This window comes from Pelecanus crispus, chromosome 5 (assembly GCF_030463565.1).
Source record: "Pelecanus crispus isolate bPelCri1 chromosome 5, bPelCri1.pri, whole genome shotgun sequence".
NCBI classification, from domain to species: domain Eukaryota; kingdom Metazoa; phylum Chordata; class Aves; order Pelecaniformes; family Pelecanidae; genus Pelecanus; species Pelecanus crispus.
The window spans coordinates 22,982,863-23,005,065 of record NC_134647.1 but is presented as its reverse complement, the minus strand read 5'-3'; the positions used below and the strand labels follow the sequence as shown (position 1 = coordinate 23,005,065).

Genomic DNA, 22,203 nt, shown 5'->3' with positions numbered 1-22,203 from the left:
GGGCCCAAAACTGGACACAGTATTCCAGGTGCGGCCTCACCAGCGCCGAGTACAGGGGGACAATCACCTCCCTGCTCCTGCTGGCCACACTATTCCTGATACAAGCCAGGATGCTGTTGGCCTTCTTGGCCACCTGGGCACACTGCTGGCTCATGTTCAGCGGGCTGTCGACCAACACCCCCAGGTCCTTTTCGGCCAGGCAGCTTTCCAGCCACTCTTCCCCAAGCCTGTAGTGTTGCATGGGGTTGTTGTGCCCGAAGTGCAGGACCTGGCACTTGCCCTTGTTAAACCTCATACAGCTGGCCTCAGCCCATTGGTCCAACCTGTCCAGATCCCTCTGCAGGGCCATCCTACCCTCCAGCAGATCGACACTCCCACCCAACTTGGTGTCATCTGCAAACTTACTGAGGGCACACTCAATCCCCTCATCCAGATCATTGATAAAGATATTAAACAAGGCTGGCCCCAAAACAGAGCCCTGGGGAACACCGCTCATGACTGGCCGCCAACTGGACTTAACTCTATTTACCACAACTCTCTGGGCTCGGCCACCCAACCCTTTTTTTACCCAGCGAAGGGTACGCCCATCCAAGCCATGAGCTGCCAGCTTCCCAAGGAGAATATTATGGGAGACGGTGTCAAAGGCTTTGCTGAAGTCCAGGTAAATGACATCCACAGCCTTTCCATCATCTACCAGGCGGGTCACCAGGTCATAAAAGGAGATCAGGCTGGTCAAGCAGGACCTGCCTTTCATGAGCCCATGCTGGCTGGGCCTGATCCCCTGGTTAACCTGCACTTGCCTGTTGAGTTCACTCAGTATGAACCTCTCCATAATCTTCCCCGGCACCGAGGTCAGGCTGACAGGCCTGTAGTTTCCCGGGTCCTCCTTCCGGCCCTTCTTATAGATGGGCGTCACATTGGCAAGCCTCCAGTCATCAGGGACCTCCCCTGTTAACCAGGACTGCTGATAGATGATGGAAAGTGGCTTGGCAAGCTCCTCTGCCAGCTCCCTCAGTACTCTCGGGTGGATCCCATCTGGCCCCATAGACTTGTGAGCATCCAGGTGACATAGCAGGTCGTTAACTGCTTCCTCCTGGACTATGAGGGCTCCTTTCTCGTCCCCATCCCTATCCTCTAGCTCAGGGGCCTGAGTACCCTGGGGATGACTGGTCTGGCGGTTAAACACAGAGGCAAAGGCGACGTTAAGTACCTCAGCCTTTTCCTCATCCTTGGTGACAATGTTCCCCCCCACATCCAGCAAGGGATGGAGATTCTCCTTGGCTCTCCTTTTATTGCTGATGTACTTATAAAAGCATTTTTTATTATCTTTTACAGCATTGGCCAGATTAACTTCTTGCTGGGCTTTTGCTTTTCTCATTTCCTCCCTCCATGACCTAACAAGATCCCTGTACTCCTCCTGACTTGCCTGCCCCTTCTTCCAAAGGCGGTAGACTCTCCTTTTTTCCCTGAGTCCCCGCAAAAGCTCCCTATTCAGCCAGGCCGGTCTTTTTCCCTGCCGGTTGGTCTTACAGCACACAGGGACAGCCTGCTCCTGCGCCCTTAAGACTTCCTTCTTGAAGAAGGCCCAGCCTTCCTGGACCCCTTCGCCTTCCTGGATCCCTTTGCCTTTCAGGACTGCCTCCCAAGGGACTTTCCCAACCAGGGTCCTGAAGAGGCCAAAGTCTGCCCTCCGGAAGTCCATGGTAACAGTTTTGCTGCCTCTCCGCTTGGCATCACCCAGAATCGAGAACTCTATCATATTGTGGTTACTAAGCCCAAGACGGCCTCCGACCACGACATCTCCCACGAGTCCTTTTCTGTTAGTAAACAGCAGGTCAAGCGAGGCACCTCCCCTGGTAGGCTCACTTACCAGCTGCGTCAGAAAGTTATCCTCCACACACTCTAGGAACTTTTGAGACTGTTGCCTCTCTGCTGTGTTGTATTTCCAGCAGATGTCCGGCAAGTTGAAGTCCCCCACGAGAACAAGGGCTAGCGATTGCGAGACTTCTGCCAGCTGCTTATAGAATGCTTCATCTACCTCTACATCCTGGCTGGGTGGTCTATAGCAGACTCCCAGCAAGACATCTGCCTTGTTGGCCTTCCCCCTCATCCTTACCCATAAGCACTCGACCTTGTCATCACCACTGTCAAGCTCTATACAGTCAAAACACTCCCTAACGTACAGAGCCACCCCACCGCCTCTTCTTCCCTGCCTATCCCTTCTGAAGAGCTTATAGCCCTCCAGTGCAGCACTCCAGTCATGAGAGTCGTCCCACCACGTTTCTGTGATGGCGACTATGTCATAGCCATCCTGCTGCACAAGGGCTTCCAGCTCCTCCTGCTTGTTGCCCATGCTACGTGCATTGGTGTAGCATGTCCAAGTCCCTGGAAGAGAACCCTTCTTTTGGTTTTTACATAGTTCCAGGTCACTCAGAGTGCTGACACTTTTTCCATGTGCCCCCTAGAACAGTGTGATCAGCTTCTCTGATCAGTATCAGTTCTTGCATAGCTATGGGTTTTTATACCCAAATGCATAGCTCTGGGATCAGGTGCGTACAGAGAAGTCTTATTTTTTAAAAAAAAAGTCAAATAAGAGCTAGGAAGTGTTTATTGTGTAAGCCCCAAATGCAGTGACTAATACAAGACCTTCCCACTTAAATTCAAAATGTCATGATACTTGCTTTCCAGACTTTCTTTGCTGGAGAGCTTTCCATTAAGCTAGATTGTATAGGTCTTCCAGTTTAGGGGGTTCATCCCATTCCTACCTTCCCGACTGCCAAGGTCCAGATTCTTCTTTTCCTATTGAGAACTTTCCATTTGGTGATAGGGAATAGAACAACTCAGCTCACTCATTGCTGATGTTTTCTAAATTTGGGAGAGAAAGAAAGGGAGAAGTCCTGTTTTTTTGCAACTGCAAGGACAGGCACTCCTTCATTTTCAGATATACTAATATTGTTATGAAGTTCTGTTTTCATTCTCTCAACACTGACAGAGTCCACCAGAAACACAATGCCATAGGTGCATCTTGTGCGTGACTTCCACAGGAGCCTTAGCTAGAAGCTGTTGGAAAGTGTAGTACAGTGGTTGGCCCTCACAGAAATCATAATTTCTTGCTTGATTCTTGTATCTCTGTTACTTTGCCTCCAATAAAAATGTGGATGGCTATCCCAGCTACTGTGGAACTGTCCTGATGGTGCAGGTGCTCCTGAACCCTGCAGTGCATTGGCTACAGCCTTTGATGTAACTCACAGCTTTGCCATTATTCATGAGGATTAGTTCTTAATGCCCCAAATAATTAAAACCATTTCAATAAAATCATATGCTATCAGGTACAAACAGTACAATGTACAATACATAATGCAGTGAAAAATATCTTTCAGATCAGTGAGAAAGCTGTGATCAGAACTAATTTACTAAGCTTGGTCTTTAGACAGGGGATTGGGAATGGGATTACCTGTACAGGGTTTAAAAGTTAAATTCATCTCCATCAGGCTTTTCAAAGAATGTTCTTGCTTCTGCAACTACAATTAAAATAAAGAATCTGTACAACAAGCAGATTTGAAAAGAAAATAAGGAAAAAGAGGTATTTGTTCACATTCTAGTAAACTGTCAATGTAGTCAGAATGTGTAGTCAGAAGGTGTTTTGAAGTGTCTTCAAAACACCTTTACTTATTGCCCTGCTTGGTATTTTTATAATGATTTGCATTTATACACTAGATTATACAATATAATAAAGATTTTTCCAGGCTGAGGACTTCTCCAGGCTTGCTGCAGGAGAGAAAACTTTGGCAAGGTGTCCCTTCTTCTAAGTGAGTTTAATATGAGCTTGAGAAAATCTTATTACTGACTAGATGGTTAGTTTGCCTGGGCATTCTTGAAGAAACAGGCAGTGCAAGGGAACGGGTTCAACTTCCTATTTGTTTGACATTCAATCCATCAGAAAGAGTTTGGAACATCAGAGGAGGTATTTCTGTGGGACATGAAGAAAGATGAAGAACGAAACTGTCCCTTTCCCCCTTAAAAGCTTTTCCACTTCAGTGCAGTTACAAAACAAATACCTTTTATTGTTCTTTTTCTTATATGTGCCCCATAATACTTACAGTGCTCTTGTACTGCCATAGCTATTTCCTGCTATGCCATAGAACTCCTGATGGTTCCTCCTTGTGATGGCTTTTCTGCTTCCAGACAGGGAGGAAGCATTGATTCCACAGCGAGCATAAAACGTGGCCCCAGGTCAGGCCTTTCTTTCTTTCTGTAGGCAGAGTTAAGACTTCAGAATCCATGTTGTTCCCAAAGCTTTATGAGTTGTTCATACTCTTAACAAGCCTAACCCAAGCAAGAAAAGGATGAGATGTCTGTGTTCAAGGGAGTTTGTCTGATTGAGAAGTGGGGCTAAAGGATGTTAATCATGTTTAGGGAGTGTGTTGGCATTGTCAGTGCAGGCTTTTGGAATGAAAGGTCTGGGAACTAGCACCAGAAGGCTACAGACAGGAACGCTGTAGCTGGAACCGGAACCCTGGTAATCTGCAACTGCTGTTCTCTGATTAGTCACATACTGTTCCTACCTGCCAGTTGTGGACTTACATTAATTGCAGTGAAAATGAACAAAATGTAAATGAATCAATCAGGGAGGTAGCCTGGCTAGACTTGTAGTGGACATCAACACAGCTGTTTATTCTCTCATATTAAGAATTTAACAGTTAAGATCACGTAAGCCTATTCCATAGGTGACTGAAGTTTAGTGGGAATGTGATGATATATAGAACAGCAGAAGCAAGCAAAACAGTTTGCCACTGCCTGGAAAAAATGCAGCTTTTCTGAGTTCTGCTTGAGTAATTTTATAATCCATGTTTTGAATTCCAAGAGTATGAATGAAAATGTGCGTAAGTGAGAGCCTGCTTTATCTGCCTTATTAACTCGTATGGAAGTAAAATGGATAAGAATTCAAGCTGAAAATCTAAAAGGTGCAAAATGAAATTTGGTTATTCTGGGTTTTTTTGAGTTCATTTATCTACCTGTATTTCCATATAGAGGCAAAGGTTCAATAGATCTCACTTCCAAAAATACCAATTATTTGCTTTCATACTTGCCATTTTTCTGAAATAAGTAACTTTTGTCTGCATGGCAATGAGCTAAACTAAGCTCATATTCTCCTACTCAACTCCAGCACATGCACATGCTTAATTTGTTGGATAGTTTCACTGAACTCACTGACTGCTTGTATGCGTAAGTATTTTCAGAATTGTTTTTGTTTGAAATAATCCCTTGTGTTGGCCTGTAGGTCAGCTACATAAGTAGAACAGCCAGAAACTGAAAAGTCATTCATTCTGCAGCATCTTCTTTGTTTTGGGAAGGGGAAAACAAGTAATAAAAACCAGAGGTCCTAAAGTTGATAATGGGACTTGGAAGATTAACATCCTTGGCTTAATTATAATAAAACCATAAAAACCTGAAGTCTCTGAGTTTGAGAACTCAGAACATTCTAAGAGGACCTAGGAACTATAAATTTCAGGAACTCCTTTTCTACCTAAGTATTTTTATTAAGATAATAGAGTGTAAAACTGAGGTACAAGTAAATAAAATAAAAGTCCACTGCTTGCTCTCCCTTCATATTACATGTTACATCATACTGCAAACTGTTTGAGTTGCAAATCTTTTTGGGATGTGGGAGGGCATCTAATTTTTCCCTTGGTTCTTGCGAGGTTTTGTAGGATCTGTCTAGAATCTGTTGGAGGAGACAGCATACTGGATAAATGGATTGTTTGTCAGTAGTAGTACAGGAAGTTTTGTATTCCTTTTTTGTTTTCCTATAAATCAAGATACTCTTGCTGACACTGGATATATATGACTCATTATACTCTATAGTCTAACATTCATGCTAATACTGAAGGATTTCTTATTGTAGACTACCCAAGATGTGAACAGTTATCATGTGCAAACGGAGCATGTTTTAATGCAAGCCAGCGATGTGATGGCAAAGTCGATTGCAGAGATTCTTCTGATGAAGCTAATTGCAGTAAGTACCACATGCAGAGCGATCCCAAACAAATATGCCTTATAGACCCTCTTTTAAAATTAAAAACTGTAGTTTTCTGACAGATTTTCTGTATGTCTTTCTGTGCTAAAATCTCTTTCAGCACATGGATGTACCAGTACGCAGTTTCAGTGTGCTAATGGAGAATGCATCCCACGAGCATTTATCTGTGATCATGACGACGACTGTGGAGATAGGAGTGATGAAAACTCTTGCAGTATGATGTTTTGGGGTTTTTTTTCACTTTCTTTAACTGTTTTACCAAGAACTGGTTCAAGCAGATGGCAGGAAGTAGATTGCTTGCCTATACAGCAATCAAAAGCTAACCACTGTTCTATAAGGACTTTTTTGTATGGAAAGATGAAAATTGCACTGCTACTTTGATAGACTTTTTTCAGGTTGTCTTAGCTGCTAAGTGCCTGGATGTGTGCTTACTGTTTGAATTTGCTGGATTCAGTGACAGTTTGCTTCTTAACACATAGAACTTCTTCACTACTTCTGTTGTTGTCATTTTCTTCATTTCAGCGTGACCCAAAAGTAATTCCTTCACTCTGAAATCCCAGTTAGATACAGCATGCTATTGTTTTTTGTCCAAATTTGTTTGGCTCTTTTTCAGATTTTTATTTTCCGATAGATGGAGTGGATCTTCTAGAATTATCCCCAGTGACTACAATGTACAACTTTACAGACAGATAACTGTACAGATAGTTGTCCTTTAGATGTTCACATAAGGTCTTAAATTGACTGTTCCATTTCTGGAAATTTCTTGCTCATTCTTTTCTTCACAATCAGGGCATCCCAAAGTATTGCATCTCCAGCCAAAATCATGGCTGTAGAGTTATCACTTATGTGAGCTATATATTTAAAAAGGTCCCCCACTGATTATAGGATCTAACTTTTATATTCTGCATTGCAGGAAGGCCATGTGTTGCCAGTTAGTTGCTCTGTCCTACCAAGGACCTCACACCAGTATGATTCCATGCCCCCACCCACAGTATTTGTCTTCTATGTCTTTGGCAATGCGTGTCCTTTGGAGGACCCACAAATGTTTCTGAACTCTTAGCAGGGAATGCTTCCCAGCCATGGAGGGCTTTGACGTAAATGTTCATTGGTTTTCTTACCTCTGTTTCTTTGAATGCAAAGCATACAAATATTTTCCTCCTGATGTCTTGAGTATCATCTCCTTGTCATGTCCACCTTTAGGAACCTTATTAATAAGGTGCTCTGCATCTAGTTGCACAATGAATTGAGAAATTTAGCCTTCCCTTTCATTTCTGTAAAGAACCAGAGTATTCTAAAATAAAGTTCATACCTAAAACCAGGGCAAACCAGCAGTGTTTACAATATATACAAGGTATGGAGCTGGCTCAGTTTTTCAGGAGAGATCATAAATGACTAATCATCTACAAGTCAGTATTAGTATTTCTAACCTTTTAGTCACTTAGAGTAGTTTGACTTTCTCATGTTTCTTTCCTTAGCTTACACAACTTGCAGAGGCAACTTCTTCACTTGCCCAAGTGGCCGTTGCATTCATCAGAGCTGGATATGTGATGGAGATGATGATTGTGAAGATAATGAAGATGAAAGAGGATGTGGTATATACTAATGCTAACTTCTAATGATGACATTTTCAGAGGAAGACCTCACTAAGCTACTTCTATGAAATTTTGACCAATCAAGATGTTCTGAATCCATTTTAATTCTGTGAAAACCTTAGAATTCCATCTCACCTGGTTTTGTTGGTGGTTGTTTTTGGTGGTTTTTTGTTTTTTTTTTTTTACTTATGTGTTGTGGCTTAACCCCAGCCAGCAACTAAGCCCCACACAGCTGCTTACTCACTCCCCACCTGTGGGATGGGGGAGAGAATCGGAAGAGTAAAAGTACAAAAACTCGTGGGTTGAGATAAAGACAGTTTAATAGGTAAAGCAAAAGCCATGCATGCAAGCAAAGCAAAACAAGGAATTCATTCACTACTTCCCATTGACAGGCAGATGTTCAGTCATCTCCAGGAAAGCAGGACTCCATCATGCGTAACGGTTACTTGGGAAGACAAACACCTTGTTAGGGAAGAAATTCTAAGTGTTACTTCAAACATACTCCTCAATTATTCTTGTTTTTCTTTTCCATAGAAAGTGGTCGCCAGGAATGCTACCCAGGAGAGTGGGCCTGCCCTGGGTCAGGGCATTGCATTCCAATTGGGAAAGTGTGTGATGGGGATGCAGACTGCCCTGCAGGAGAAGATGAAACTAACATCACTGCGGGCAGACATTGCAGTATGTATTAGAATCAAAAGCATACACCAAATAGCAGAAATGTCAGCATTGATATCTTTTTAGATTCACCTTTTGTCTCCTAAATGATGCTGAAGTTTTGGAAGCTCACTATTCTTGTTGGCACTGTTTTGACTGGATGGTCTGAAAGAGGCATATATGCTGCAAACAGACCATTTGTTTTGTAAACTTGTACATGAAGTTTCACAAATAATGATTTTTAACTCACTCTCCATATCCTAAAATGTATTCAAGAAGGCAGGGAAAGGTGTGCTATATGCCTTTTTTGTTTAAATACCTGTGTTTTTCCCTTTTTATAAGTAAGAAGGAATGTTGTGTACTTGCTGGAACACAGGACTGAATCAGTGTATCCTGAGCCTTTGGCTAAGTCACTTAGAGTTTTCAAAAATATCTTTTCACCTGGGATGTCTGGTTCTCCAGTTAGTGGTATACTGGGTTTTCTCTGTTTGAGGCAATAAGCACGCATAGTTCCTGTTAATTTCACTCTTAAGAATATTGATTCCCCCTGAGAATCAGGACCAGGATATTTTACATTTTTAATTTCTAGGACAGAGGAAAAGTCCTATTAATAAAGTCATGCCTTTTGGAACAGGAGGGCAGAAAAAATAATAGGAAATTAAATCTTACTGTAAAAAGGTGTTGCTTGCTTTGCTGAGTGGTTTAGTATTAACATCAGATGTGGGCTGCAAAGCAAGGAGTTTAACCTAAGAAACTGAGGAAAAGGAAGATTGAAAGGAGCAAGGCAGAAGTCAGCAAGTTCTTTACAATCATAATTTGATCACCTATCACTAATTGTTTATTAGGTAGTAGTACAAGGAAAGGGAGAAGTGGTGAAGGAAAAAACAAGAAAGAGAGAAGAAAAGGATAAAGAAGAGTTTCTCCATGGACACAACCCAACCAATATATTCTAATATATTGGAGTAATATACTTATTCTTCTTAATATAATGTAGTAGGGTTTTTTCTGCTTAAAAGAGTAAATGATGAGGTTACATGCCAATAGATGGAGCTCAAGGATGTGTTGTTCACAAGTAGGTCTTATGGAACCAGAGAAAGTTATGGTGCATTGCAGATGGCTTCCTCTGTGCAGCTTTTTACATGGCACTTAACAGTGGTGATTCATATAAGATTGATGCTTATCCTTCAACTCTGTTCTGAAAACCTATTATAAACAGTAGCTTATCTTCTGTCTTCCATTTCCTTGCCTGCATGCATGTAAGCATATGTGATTTCGTGGAACTTTAGACGTAATTTCTTGTGCAATTTGTTTAAGAAGCTGTTCCTGAAATTGTAGACTCATTATAGAAAAGACTATAGCTTTGTAACTCTTAGTAAGGCCAAAAGCTGTTCTACTGGTAATATGTATAATTGTATTTCTGAACTATTTTATCTCCTTTTTAGACATATCACGCTGTGCTGCTCTGAGTTGCCAGTATCGCTGTCATTCTTCTCCATCAGGAGGGATGTGTTATTGCCCTGCAGGATATACAATAAGTAGCAATGACAGTCGTACTTGTATTGGTAAGTGAAGTACAGTGATTGCAGATATCTAGTACCTCCTCACAGCTCATTGGGAAAGTTTGGATTCCAGGAAGGTGAGTAATTTCTAAATGGGTGGATGTACTGGCAAATAGAAAATCTCAAGCGTCAGCAAAAGAATAAAAATCTAAGTGGTACAATGGCTGCATGGTGACACAAAAACAACCCAGAGAAATATCATAAAGATCTCTTTCAGTAAGACTGTTAAAGACATAGTGAGAGCATGATGATGTTTAAAAAGATTTACTCTTGTATGGCTGTTTTATTACAAAATTTTTACAGGTCTTTTAGTGGTTAGATGAGAGTTTGTTTCTGCTCCAGGGATGTGTGGTGTTGTATGCCTGGAAAAATAGTTAATGATATTGAATTGTTTGATGCTTTTTGAAAGTGGCTGTGTATGAAGACAGTAGAACATTGTACTTTAAAAGGAAAAGGATGCTTTGTATTTGCACTATAGAATGGCAGTATCTCCTATGACATTTCAGTATATACATTATTTACATGAAAATGAATAATATTTGCAAGAATGTAAAGGTAAGTGAGGTATTTTGGTGTTGCATTTCTATTCTGTAGCTGCTGTAACTTGGTAGCACAAACCCTTGGTACTACAAATGATTTATCTCGGTAACTGGAAATAACTTCAGAATCATGAAGTTTAGCACTGCCTAATAAAAGAAACTGGATAAATATCTGTTATGGGTTTTCAACCCAAGCTGTGATGTTTGTGCTATTAAAAGTATTCCAGGTGCTCAGTCTCTAATGAGATTTCTGTATTTTCAAGAATACTGGGTGGCCTAGGGCTGTATGAGCTGCAGTGACAATATGGTTGCTCTTAATAGAGAGGAGGAATCAATGCACTGATTCCAGGCACAAAATTTACTCCGTTCTTTCAGTCTTATGTGGGAAATACATGAAGGACACATTTGCAAACCTGGTACAGTCTCAGTGAGTGTTGTTCTTTGACTGCCCTGTAAACCTAGCTATCTGATGCTGGTTTGTAAATCTGAGTCAATGTATTTGGTTTGCCGAGATCTAGGTATATATTTGTAGTGGGAGCAAGACTTGCCATGGGGCAATGGCTCACAGTCAGTAGTGTATAATTCCAGATCTTAGTTTAAATCAGTGGTTTTGGTTTAAGGCCAGAAGAATGAAACCATAGTGTTAGCGAAGTGTATTACTTTTTGAAACCATAATCTTTTCAATTTGTCTGCTCTTTGTTTCCTTCTGGCTCACTATATACTGAAGCTTTTTAACATGTATGGAAGCTGGAAAGCTACTGAGAACAACATTTTTTTAGTACCAAAATATACTATATAGGAAACATTTCATTTTCACTTATGTGTTAATGTTTAAAGCCAGAAGTTCCAGTAGGAAGACTATTTGAGATCTCATTTTCTCCTTTTTTGGCTTAACAGTGGAATTACCAGTTTCCAGCAATGTAATGTACTGATTCTACTCAGGTTTTCAAGTGAAGAAGGTCAGACTTTTAATGTCAAAACCATGTGTTAAGTAGTGTCAGAAATCTCCTGGGCTTTAAACAACCACCGATCAGATGAAATATCAGACAGTGTTCAGATATGAATTTTTTTTTCTTAGAAAATTAGGATTTTAAAAATCCTTGTTTTTAAAAGATGACTAGTTAAATATTTCACAATTTTAGAAGTAAAAGATTCTGCAGCAACCCTGGAAATTGCTTGTAGAATACATCTGTGAGAACTTGCTCGGTCGTCCTAGCTGCAGAATCTACCTATATGGTATTTTGCATGCCACAGTAAACTACTTTGTACTTTTTGCTGGCTGGTTCTGGTGCACAGCCAGCTTTTAATTGGAAATCAGACACCTGTTAACCTGGTACCAAGTCTGAGCTAATAAACATTGCCTTTTAGCAGGACTTACTAGCTTGAGCACTGCACGAACATAAAGGTAGGACTCTCCTTCAGAGTGGGCTTAAATCCAGCTGAGTGTGTGTGTGCAAAGTGTACAGGTCTGTTGCAGGAAGACTACTGCATAGACATATTCTGTATTGTGGAAAGTAGACAATGACATCCCTTCCAATGATTTTTGCTCTTCTCCTGACAGGTGTGGGTTTTTTTGGGGGGGGCATGGGTATGTCACTGGGCAGCAAACATCAGTTGCTTTGTTATCTAGAAATAGCAAATTTGTGGAAAAACATACAAAACTTCTCTTCCCCTTCCACAGTTTTCCAAACAGATATAAAGCAAGCAGAGAGGACAAACTTTCAGCTTCCCAAATATAATGACATCCCTTTTATACAAAGCATTGTTTATAAATAGGCCTTATTCACTTGACAGATTTTGATGACTGCAAAATGTGGGGTGTCTGTGACCAGCTGTGTGAAGATCGTGTGGGACATCACCAGTGCCGCTGTGTGGAAGGTTATTTCCTAGAGCATCATCGGCATTGTCGGGCCAACACTTCAGGTTAGAGTACAGCAGTGCAAGCCTCTTGCTGTTGTTGGACTAATAGACAGAGCTAGATAAAATGGGGCAGTTTGCACGGCTATGCCATACAATTGTGTTTGATTTTAACTTAACTCCGGTCTTAAGGACTTAAGGTCAGGACAGCATTCAGAACATCAGCAAATATCAAGAGACTCTGCATCTGCTGGCACCTATAGGGGGAATTTCATACCTCCTCTAAATCAGTTTCCTTGGATTCATTTTTGCTTTAATTGGGGAGAGTTTTATGTGTAGGGTGAATAGGATTTAGACTTAAATATATTCTTGTCAGACTCGCACCACGCCTTTCAACAGGCATCTACTTTGAAAGTGAGCTTTCCTTCAAAGACTTGCTGGAATCTCTCTTCTATTGTAAGATACACCAAAGATTTTCTGATGAGATGAGAAAATGAAGTAGGTGGATAGGATAGCGCAGTACATAAAAAGATAAGAAACGTGGCCTGCCTGCCAGAATCAAGGAATATCTGAATCTCATGGGGCAGAAAAATATTAAGAAAGTTTATACTTTGATTAAGGGAGCTAAAGCAAGGAAATAGAAGAGTAGAAATAGCCTTTTGGAGTTCAGATGCACAGGGGTTTTGTAAAAGTTTTAACTGGTGGGGCTTTAAATACATATTCCTGCCTAGTTTGCTCCAAGTCTAGAAACCAAAGGCAAATCAAAGCAAATTAGTACTCACATAGAAACATTTGTACAGATTGTAGTCTGAGCATCTATTTAAACCTTTGTGTCTAGTGTGCATGAACCAGTATGTATATATTTCAATGTCCCTTTGCAAAATAGCTTGCCTGCAGAGTAGTCATATATTTGTCACCCCTGCTTTCAGCTGGTGTTGCATCAATTATTTTTTCCAATGGCCGTGATTTACTGATTGGAGATCTTCATGGAAGAAGTTTTCGTACTTTGGTGCAGTCTCGGAATCGTGGGGTTGCAGTTGGAGTGGACTTTCACTTTTACCTGCGCAGAATCTTTTGGACTGATACAGTGCAAGATAAGGTGAGTAGAAATTTCAAGAAGAATATATTTTTGTGTATGTGGAAGTAGAGGACTGCAAGAGGCAGAATGCGTTGATGGGCCTTCATTTTTGAGAGCAGAAGCTGGCTGTATTTTTGGTTTTTAACAAAAAAGCTCCTTGAAATGTTTTATGTTAATGACTGCATTTTTCCAGCTATACTATTACATGTGAGATATTAAACAAAGAATCCTATTATATGGGAATGTCTTGAGCAACTTTTAATTTTACTGGAGATGGAGTCCAAAAAACTAATTAAGAGAAATAGTAGACATTCTTTCAAAACTGAACAAATTTTTCTTGGTAATTTTTTTGAAACATGATCATTTAAAATGTAAAAGCTGTGTGCCTTCCAAGATGATAAAAATCAGATTTCTTCATATACTTCAAATGGCACCGTAATTGAGGTTGGATAAGAAATATTGACAATATTTTGTGTAATGAGCCAATATTTTGTTACTTCTTTTTTTTGGAAGAGGAAATATTTTAGGTTCAAGATGCAGTAAAAGACAGTAATTTTAAAAAACAGTCTGGAGACCCTTGTGAAAGTTGGACTTCACCGTTGTTCTTTTTCTCTGTGCATAACTTACTGAAACAAAAGAAGTCCTGTGTCAAGTGCTGAAACTCCACAATCTTCATCCCCATATTGATTGTCATGCAGACTGAGGGAGAATCCATGGCCTGCCTCCTGCTGACACCATGTATGGATCAATTTGGTGTCACTGTCATTATTCTGAACCTACACATAAGCTGTAAACTGTAGTTTCTACTACAGTGCCATGTTGGTTCTGTTGGAAAGCACACTGCATAGCTGTCAAGTAGGACAGGATTTGTATACACAATTTTTGACTTGTTCACAATTCTGGCATTTTTATTTTCACTGCAGTGGGTTCCCATTACTGCAGTTGCATTGACAATGGCTGAATTAAGTCAGGGTCAAATCTGAACTTTCATGAGACAGGAGATTTATGCTATCTCTGTAAAAGGCATAAACAAAAGATAGTACGGGTTTTTTCACTGCACACCCCAGATGGCCAGGACTACCTCTTTACCTGCCCCAATATAGTTAAATCCTAATTAATTAATTAGGATTAATTAATCTAATTTAAGTTCAGCTAGAATACCCAGATGAAAACAGTGACATTAAGAATTTTCTTCTATGATGCATATTTTCACCTGATGTCTTAAAAGAAAAGTATTATTAGAGGAATTGTTTTAGTTGTCCTCTTTTTTTGGTTTTGTTTTAAGATTAAGATGTAAACTAAACCAGAAACTTGTGGGTTGTGTTCTGTGTCATCTTTATCTCATTTAGTGTACTGCCTGATAACCTAATGCCCATAAGCTCTTCCGTCAACAAGGTTTCCAAAGAACAGAATACACAGTTAAATGGTTTGCTTAATTATTGTTACCTGGAGCTGAAGAATATTTGAAATGATACAACTATTTCAGCTCTTATTTTTCTTGCATATATTTACTTGTGGTAATCTGCATTTTCATTTAAATACATTCCAAACCTCATGCTGTTATTCCAAAATAGGGGTAATGATTCGTAGCTTTTCTTATTACCCAGTGTTATAATCACAATTACTGTATATAGAAAATTACCATATTTATACTGTTTGCTTCGTGTAGCTCTGAGCTTGCTTGTAAGATAACAACACTATTTCTTCTTGAGCATGATGCTGTTAAAATTAGCCTTAAATAAAGGAGACCAGAAGTAATACTGAGCCTTCTTTCTGTCAGGACGGAGAGCTTTCCCTTTCTTCCTTTACTTTGCAATTTCCCCTTAGTGGTTGTGCAGTAAGAGCTCCCCCTCTTGTTTCTGGTCACTGATGAGAGCTTTACATGTTCATTTGTTTTCAATTAGTGAAAATACTGGGTTTTGCTAGATTCCAGGAAAGCAAGATGCACTTTCCTCATCTGTTTATTTTTTTAATCCAGCCATTTGTCATGTTTGATAAAGCACAAGGCTGTTTTAGTCTGTTACTTTGTCCATTTTGCAGAAATACTAGTTGAAGGCAAGCTTCCTGTAGTTTTCCGTAGTTTTCCATTGTTTTCCAAATTTTTGCAAAAAAACCTAAGCTAAGAAATAGCTTAGTGGGTAACTTGGTTGTGTCTAACAGCCAGTTGTGGATATTTGCTCAATGTGGTGAGAAAGGACAGGTGCCATGTGTCTTGTGATTAGCAAAACATCATGTGGGCACTGACAATATTTGTATTGTTTTCAGGTTTTTTCTATTAATATTGATGGCTCTGATTTCCAAGAAGTTTTAAATGTTTCAGTTGACACACCTGAAAATCTAGCAGTGGATTGGGTTAACAATAAACTATATGTGGTGGAGACCAGTGTGAACAGAATAGATATGGTTAACTTGGATGGAACAAACCGTGTGACCCTTATTGCTGAAAAGCTTGGAAATCCTAGAGGAATAGCACTTGATCCAACTGTTGGGTAAGTGATACATGTCAGGTAACGATAAATTCCTTTATTCCCTTGCAAAAGGAGGACAACTAAGAAATAGCTAGGGCGGTCATTTTAGAATCAGGTATGAAATGTTTTAAACATTTACATTCTATCCTAATCTATTCTACACCTTAAATTGTTGTGGGAGGGCTACATACTGCTTTTATTCCCAATGTGCGGAATCTGTTTTATGGCTAGAGTTGTATGTACATGAGCAGCTGAAAACAGGAACTGTGGAATTGCCCTGCAGAAGAGTAGAAGTTATCCTGAAAGATTTCTGTTGTGATACAGAACAACTACTATATGAAATAAAGTGGTAGTGATGCCAGGGAAGCTAGTGTCTCCCAAACCAACAGGCTTCAAAAATGTATGTGAGCCATGAAAACTTGGATCCTTAGAGAATGGGAAGAGGAATTTCATGCAACTTGTAGTGATGGATATTGCTTTCATGATGCATCTATTTGTCACTTGTTTATTTCTGGCAGTACACTTAAGTCTGTATTTTACTAAGGAAACTCAGTATTTCTGAGGTCTTTTGGGTGAAAGCATGTTTCTTTCTAGATTCAGTCTATAAAAGAAAATGCAAATTACTTCGTGGGCAGGAGGTATAAAGTGTGTTTTCATGGTATGCCAGCTGAAAATCAAACTCTGTCCTGAAAAGGTGCTGGTTTTAAATTCCATGTAAAATGTCATTTTTTTTGTAAAATCTCAAGGAAACATGGGACTTTTTTGGTTTTTTTCCTTTATAGTTATTTGTTTTTCTCAGACTGGGATAGTCTGTCTGGTGATCCTAAAGTGGAAAGGGCCTTCATGGATGGCACAAACCGTCAGGATTTGATAAAAACAAAATTAGGCTGGCCTGCTGGAATAACTCTGGATATTGTATCAAAGAGACTTTACTGGGTTGACAGCCGGTTTGATTACATTGAGACTGTAACTTATGATGGGCTTCAAAGGTAGGAGAAATATTATTCCTTGGAGGTTACAGATACACTGATTCAAAATGAGATACACAAAGGATGAAAATTATGATATAATGAATGTGATGCACCTTGATATCTATGGTGTCATGCTGCTTCTAGACAATCCTTAATTCCTCCATCATTCTTTGTCCTTTTTCTACCTTGCATACTTAACTGCACTTCTTTTATAATGTACTTCTTTTATAGTCCACCATTACAGCACACATTTTTATAGCATTTGCTTTTTTTTATATTTGAATTATATCCATTGTCTTCCATCATCATTTCTTTGCATCTTTTTCATGAATGAATTTATTTGAAATATTCCATTCCAAAGCACTGCTTCGTCTAATAGGTATTGTGTTCTTCTTACATTTTATAAATCTTTGCTGTCAGAAATTATCATTCACCCTCCTGTGGTGCTGGGGAAACTATATCACAGCATTCAAGAAAGGAGTCCTTGAGTTTTTATGGGATTGTGTCTTATAGTATAGTGTTTAGTGCTTATCTCTGCATCTGTGATAGTCTGTTACTCAAGCACGAGAAAAAAATTGTACCCTTTAGCATACCTCCTATATTTTGACTTAAAAAATAGTCCTCTGCTCATTTGACAGGTTTATTGCTCAATGTATTTTTTCACTTACAAAATTATAAAAATAATGCTGGTATCTTTGCTCCTTTATCAGGGTTTAATAAGACAAGAGTGTGTTTAGTAAAATCTCTGGATTTTGGAGATAAAAACCGATCACTCACATCAACATCAAAAATCTTGTACATGTTGTGCAAGTGGGCAAGAGGCAATGGCAGTCTGCAAAGAATGTTAAAATACAGCTTACTGTCCACTTGTGTCACATCTTGCATACCTACAGCATGAACCTAAATCACACGTAAACTGTTTAGAGCTGTAGAATTAATCTGATTTTGTAGACCTTCCTTCATGACTCCATGAAAATGATATTGTAGTGTTATTGTGATGTATTGTGTGAGGACTTAAATATCTCTTTTTATCTCCTAATATTTATCTAGGAGCATAGGAGCATATTCTTGCATAGAAGAGATACAATTTATTAGCATTTGGTTGTCCTTGGTTTTGCATGGGTGATTAGTTCAAGCCAAAGAAAGTTGGTTGGTTTTCTTTGGGTGTGGTGTTTGGGGTTTGGTGTTTTGTTTTTTTTTTTTACTGCATACATAGGATTTTATTATTTGGCTTGTGGCTGTTGCAGCCATAAATTTTTCACATTCAAGGTTTCTTGAATATGTCAAATTGCTACAGATGTCTTCAATTTCCTCTGTTTGGCCTCTTTCTCCAATTTTCTCTCGGTAATTATGAATCTTTTCCTACATTTTTGAGTCATCGTGTTTACTCACTCTGTTTTCTTGGAAATTGCTAACACTTTTGATTGCTCTGTTTTCACTGCTGTATCTTTTATGTTTATGTACCCTATATGTTTAGCCTCATCTCTTCAGTTCATTTGGTCTTTTTCGTTTGTACTTTGGCAGTTTCTACGTACAAGCAAAAGCCAGTGAATGAATTAATAATCCTGTATCCTTTCATCTGTTAATAAAGTTATTTTCTAGATAATATTTTGTAAATAATTTTAAAACCGTCTTTATAATAGGAGAACAATAGCTCATGGAGGCTCACTGATTCCTCATCCGTATGGAATCACTTTATTTGAACACAATGTTTATTTCACTGATTGGACCAAAATGGCAGTGGTGAAAGCTAACAAGTTTTCAGAATCTAACCCTCAAGTGATCTACCAGTCTTCACTGCGACCTTACGGAGTGACAGTTTACCATGCTGCCAGACAGCCGTATGGTAAGACAGTAAGTAGATTATTAAGGGAGGTTTAGGAACTATCTTAACAAAAGTTGGTAAAAATTATGAGAGACTGTTACTTTGCTGTAAAGAACTAATAATTATGATACATAAATTTGTATTGTAAAACTGGACTGGTTTTTATCACACAGTGGTTTCATCTAGCTCCTGTAGTTAATGAACTGCCAAATGCAACATTTAAGGGGGGGGCTTATTAAATGTATTGATATTTGGAAAAGTCAAACTTGTGCTTATGAGCAGTATTGGTGTTTGGGACTTTCTTTCCTCAACACTGCAATGAGGGTGCAGTTGGAAAAGGCTACCAGTGTGAATGAATTCTGTGAGAGATAATTCTGAAGTAGATCTATATGCAGAAAACTATAGCCCAGATTATGGCCTCAATGCTGTGTGCTGAGTATCTCTGTACAGAGCTGAATACCTTGAATACCAGTTAGCTCTGATGTGATTTTGGTGCATTCCAGGGTAGAACTGGTGGTGTATGATTTCTATGTGATGTAATTCCCACAGAGACCCCATGATTTATTGTGGATGTTGAAAAAAATCCTGAAAAATCAAGATAATGATGCCATTAGGTTAACAGATGAAGTTACAATCCTATCTGAATTATTTTCCAGTAAGAAATCCTTGTGGAAGTAATAATGGGGGATGTGAACAGATCTGTGTTCTCAGCCACAAAACAGATAACGACGGACTAGGTTATCGCTGCAGGTGTATACTGGGCTTTGATCTACACGTAGATGGACGACATTGTGTTGGTAAGAAAACGCCTTAGGATTGTTTGAAATGGCACTATTCCATTAGCTCTAGAGTTACTTTGAGAACATCCTTCCTCTCTTCAGTAGCTTTGTGGGTTCAGTATGCCAAGGACTTCATGTTTTTCCATCACAACTCTTGTTGACAGCTCTAAATGTAATAATTTCTGCTGATGTTCATTTCAAGCCACAACAACTTAAACTCACCACCTTTTATGAGCATTTTAAGAGAGTTAGATAGGGAATATGTGTAGACAGCTGTATGATTAATCCCTTATCCTGAAATCAAGCATGGATGCTTGCTCATATGCAGATTTTGCATTATTTTGAACACGTAAGCCTGCCTTCCTGTGCAGTAAAGTGCAGATTAGGTTTCTCTTCTCCATTTGAACACATATGGCAAGAGTAAAGAGATCCAGTTTTGGAGCTGTGGGCTTCCATCAGCAATCTGCTGCTTCCTGTTTGAGTGCAAAATTGTCACTGATGGGAGGTTTGCCATGTGTATCTATTGGCAAATTAAGCCAGATAGGATGTCTATAGTTATACTATTTGACCATGCATTTATCTGGCTAGTTCCGATATGCTATGGTTATATGGTGCCTCCACAAAGCCTGTAAGGTTTTTTTATAGATGATTGTAAAGAGGTGAGCACAGAAGATGATTTCTGCTTCCATAGGGATAATGTTTTCTGTAAAGGTGTACTAGGACCACAGTAACAATGCAAGAGGAATACCTGACCGCATAACCTAATATTGTGGGTTGGGTTTTGTTTTTCTTCTTCAGTTTTTAGGTCTGTGTATATTTAAATTCCTATTTTCTTATTCTTCTTTTTTCTATTTCCAGGCTATTAGTTGTTGCCAAGGAAAAGAAAGCTTTACAGTTAATGCTCAGTTGTCTCACCTTGTGAATAAATACTGTGTCTGATCATTTCTCTTGCAGCTGTGCAGCAGTTCCTGCTGTTTTCATCCCAGCTGGCAGTGCGGGGGATCCCATTCAATCTCTCCACCCAGGAAGATGTGATCATACCTGTAACAGGGAGCCCTTCATACTTTGTTGGAATAGACTTCTGTGCTCAGGATGACACCATTTTTTTTTCAGACACAAGTAAAGACATGATCTATAAACAGAAAACCGATGGTTCAGGTGAGAATCATTCTTAGGAATTGTAGAGTAATTGTGGTAAGGAGAGTAGAATATATATTTCTAAAAAGAAGCACAAAAAGTCACATTGTGAGATATACAGATAAATCTCAGTGTCACCCCAGTAATCTGGAAAATGTTTGTCAAAAGTGTTTGTTCAACTCGCATTAAGCTCGTTGAAGTCTCCTGTTCTTTGACAAATTTGCTAAATGTATTTGGGAATGAACTATTTGTAACACTTCTCACAAGTGGTATTTGTCGTCACCAGTCTGTTTCTGCAGACTAGTATGCCTTTCAGTTGTATGAAACTGAGTTTCTCTTTTTAATTTCCCTATCTGAAGAACAGGATGCTTGTTATGATACTGTAATACAAAAAAAGAACATTATGGTTGTGAGATTTTTGGAAGTCCTATTTGTGGTAGTGTGAAGAATGTTTCCAATTTATAACAATGATCAAATATATATTAAGGCAGCATATAGTCTTCTGAGCTTGCTTGCTGCCTTAGGTCAGAGTAATGGTAGACTGCAGCTGACCTTTACTATCATTACTATGCAAAGAGTAGCTAAGGTCTGGCTGTTGAGCAAGATGTCCTTACTGCACTGACCTTATTGACCTTCATTCATAAAAATTATCTCAGTGTAAACTTAGTGAGAGATTCTTTCTTTCATCTTTGGCTAGTCTTTACTTCTCCTCTTTTGGGTTTGTGCTCCTGAACATATACCTCCTTTGCCTGAAGAAAAGGGCATGCCCCCTCCCCTTTGTTATTGGTCTTTATATAAAGTAGCACAGAGGCAGCATTTTTACCAAGGGAAACCACTAGTTTTGTGAACAGAATATTACATCCATGTTATTTCCCCTGTTCCTAAACATTTACAATCATTATGTGTATCATAAATTCTAGGAAGAGAAATCCTGACGGCTAATAGAGTGGAAAGTGTTGAAGATTTGGCCTTTGACTGGATCTCAAAGAATCTATACTGGACAGACCCTCGATACAGGAGCATTACTGTGATGAAGCTGGCAGATAAATCTAGGAGAGCTATTGTTCAGAACTTAAATAATCCTCGATCAATAGTGGTTCATCCTGTTATTGGGTAAGTTTAACTTTGATTCTTACTTGAAACTATACGAACAAATTTATGGTTTAAGCAGAATTGGTGAGGTTAGATTTACACCTCATTCTGGATTTCTGGGTTTTATTTGTGTTCTTTTCCAAAATACCATCTCTTTTCAGTTCTCTTGTCTTTATTTTGTTTGTTTTATTCTGGCCTAGGATTCAGCACCCAGAGGAAAGGGCAAGGTGATAGACATTCCACATGACAGCAGCAGTCTAAAAAATTCTCTTTAAAAGCACCATTTTTTTTTCTTTTACTCCTGTGGGTTGATAAACAGGCAAAAAACCTTTGTTTCTTTGTATCACTCAGATTAGAAAGCTATTTCTCAGTTGAAAGATAAAGTTTTCTAAATTATTTTTAATATACTTTCAGTTCCCAGAATGCTAACCTTGGTTCCTTTATTTTTTCTATCTGAATTTCTTTATTTGAAACATATTAGATACTACTGGCTGTATTTGATATAGACCTTACAATATGTGATTCTGTGTACGTAAAATGAAGCCCTGCTTTTCTTTGATGGAAATGCTTAACTTCAAATTCAATACTCTGTGTTATTTGGTCATGCCAAAACAG

At 39.1% G+C, this 22,203-nt stretch overlaps 1 protein-coding gene across 1 annotated transcript in view; it reads left to right on the top strand.

Annotated features, from left to right (window-relative positions):
• The window catches only part of LRP2 (LDL receptor related protein 2), a 132,620-nt gene that overhangs the window by 29,108 nt on the left and 81,309 nt on the right, over positions 1-22,203 (top strand). Inside the window, exons 5-17 of the mRNA XM_075710087.1 lie at positions 5,906-6,016; positions 6,138-6,251; positions 7,513-7,629; positions 8,164-8,307; positions 9,726-9,845; positions 12,176-12,304; positions 13,168-13,337; positions 15,582-15,805; positions 16,567-16,773; positions 18,399-18,601; positions 19,237-19,377; positions 20,314-20,517; positions 21,417-21,609. Of these exons, the coding sequence (XP_075566202.1) occupies positions 5,906-6,016; positions 6,138-6,251; positions 7,513-7,629; positions 8,164-8,307; positions 9,726-9,845; positions 12,176-12,304; positions 13,168-13,337; positions 15,582-15,805; positions 16,567-16,773; positions 18,399-18,601; positions 19,237-19,377; positions 20,314-20,517; positions 21,417-21,609 (2,077 nt within the window). The remainder of the gene's footprint in view (positions 1-5,905; positions 6,017-6,137; positions 6,252-7,512; positions 7,630-8,163; positions 8,308-9,725; positions 9,846-12,175; positions 12,305-13,167; positions 13,338-15,581; positions 15,806-16,566; positions 16,774-18,398; positions 18,602-19,236; positions 19,378-20,313; positions 20,518-21,416; positions 21,610-22,203) is intronic.